We start from the raw sequence: 1,985 nt of genomic DNA, 5'->3' as shown, positions 1-1,985 counted from the left end.
CACTGTCTGCGGAGTCGCATTCGTACCCAAGTCTCCATCAGCTGAGCCCCCGACCCCGAAACCATTCGTTAGCGATCTGAAATGAGTAAAATGTCCGTCCCGATTCCTTCACCATTGTACGTGGCTTGCCAAGCACTGATGTCCAGGTTGGGCGACATCGTATAGTAAAGCGTGGCCAGACTCTGCTCTCCATCTTGAATGGTGCATTGCAAAATGGCGCTTTTTTGGCATGGCTAAAATGTCGATCTCCCTGGCAGCCCTGGTGGACGCAGGTTTTCAAAGCCTGCAGAGGCGGTCGGTGGCTCTGAAGCGACAGGGTGTACAAGGGACGGGCTCTGCATGTTCTCTGTTGAAGAGCACTGTCCCAGCCACGGCCAGTGTTCTGAGCTCGAGGTTATGGCTGGCTGGCTGGCGGGCTAGCATGCCGGCCGACGGCCAGGCTAGCTAGGGCGCACATCAACGGCCACAGGGCCCGCCGCACCACCCTGGTCGGCACCCGGCCAGCCGGCCGTCACTCTGCTGGGGTTTCCAACGGGGCCGCAAGGGTCTCATGGGTCTCAGCCGACACTGACAACCTTGCAGCAAAGGCAGCTAGTCCTGTTAGTGTACTGTACAGTACTATGCAGTACGGAGTACAGCCCAACAGGGTTTCATGTCGTTGGTGCTGGCGCCCAGTGCAGCGGAATTCCCGTTCCTGACATTGAAGAGTGACATCGAAGGGAGCAAAAGCTGTCTGGCAAAATGCATGCGAGAGCCCTGACGCCCGAGAACCACTTGTCCGATCGGCGCTGAAGCCAGCCGACATGGCACCCATCCTGCAAATTCCTCCCGCTAGCGCTCACGACATTGTGTTTGTGACGAATGTGGTGACAGGGCACCCCCTGGATCGATCGTGAGGGTCCCATTCGTGGCCTCGGAGGGCGATGTTGGGTGCAGACCGGCATGAGATAATCCCCCGACATGATTGCTGTAGCAAACAGAGACGGAGAGTGGGATGAAACTCGCGGGTCGCTGGCTCGACTTGCTGAGGGCTTTGCCAAGAGGGCCCCCATCAGGGCTGGGAGTGACGGCCAGAGGCCAGGGAGAAGGCGGCGCCTACTGTGTAGTCCACTCTCGTAGTGGTGGGCTGATGCTGTAATCAGCAATGTTCTGGACCGTGGGTCTTGAGATTGATGCCCCAGACAAATCCTACGACGCGCGATCGACTTCCGTTTCGGGTGAAGTGCGGGATGCTGGCTGGCTGGCTGGCTGTGGTCCATCGTTGACGACAACATGGCATACGCGAAGGTGCACACTTTTTGGAGGGCCATGAATCTAACAGCCCGGTGTGGCTCGGTGCAGACCGGTGCGATATCTCGCCCACCAACAGAAAGGGCGAGCCCAGAGAGTGGCCTGGCCACAGCGGCTGCTGTTACGGCGCCGAAAGCCTGGCGCATGGCCAAGGTCTGGTCTGCCCGGCACAGTTGGCCCCGGCGCTACGTTATACGCAACGACCAGCTGCGATTTGTTGTTTGGGCCTCTTGAGGTGCCTGAGTGACCAACAAGCCGCCGCCCAACGAGGCTGGTAGGGCATGGGATCGCTGCGAGGGGGTCAGAAGTTGAGGTGCTCATATAGCCCAGCAAGGCCAGGGCGCCGTGCTACTGTACAGAGTAGAAGGGTCGGATCACACCGACGGGCTCGGCTGTGCGAGAGCTTGAGAAAGGCAGGAGGAGCCTGCGTGCCCAAACACTGTGTATATGTACTCGGTATGGTATGTTGCGCGGTGAAAGAGCAGGCTGTCAAAACTGACGAGATGAGATGAGATGAGACGAGACGAGACGAGTGGCACCTCGTTAGATGACATGACGAGCAGCAGCAACAGGCAGGCAGGCAGGCGAGTGGCCCGTAGCATTGGAAGCACATGGCAGCAGCGTAGCATTGCCTCGTTCAACGGCCTAGCCTGTCCTGCCCTGCCCTGCCCTGCCCTGGCCTCGATGTCGTGCAT

At 59.1% G+C, this 1,985-nt stretch overlaps 1 protein-coding gene across 1 annotated transcript; it reads right to left on the bottom strand.

The window, feature by feature from the left end:
- Positions 1 to 1,475: 1,475 nt before the first annotated feature.
- Positions 1,476 to 1,985, bottom strand: KVR01_006220 (uncharacterized protein; the record flags this gene model as incomplete). Its single annotated transcript, XM_044785575.1, has 2 exons — positions 1,476 to 1,580; positions 1,671 to 1,985. The coding sequence occupies 2 exons, from the start codon at positions 1,983 to 1,985 to the stop codon at positions 1,476 to 1,478; spliced, it is 420 nt and encodes a 139-aa protein (XP_044645023.1).

This window comes from Diaporthe batatas, assembly GCF_019321695.1.
Source record: "Diaporthe batatas strain CRI 302-4 chromosome Unknown Contig00006, whole genome shotgun sequence".
In the NCBI taxonomy this organism is placed as follows: Eukaryota; Fungi; Ascomycota; class Sordariomycetes; order Diaporthales; family Diaporthaceae; genus Diaporthe; species Diaporthe batatas.
This window is presented reverse-complemented; position numbering and strand designations above follow the sequence as displayed.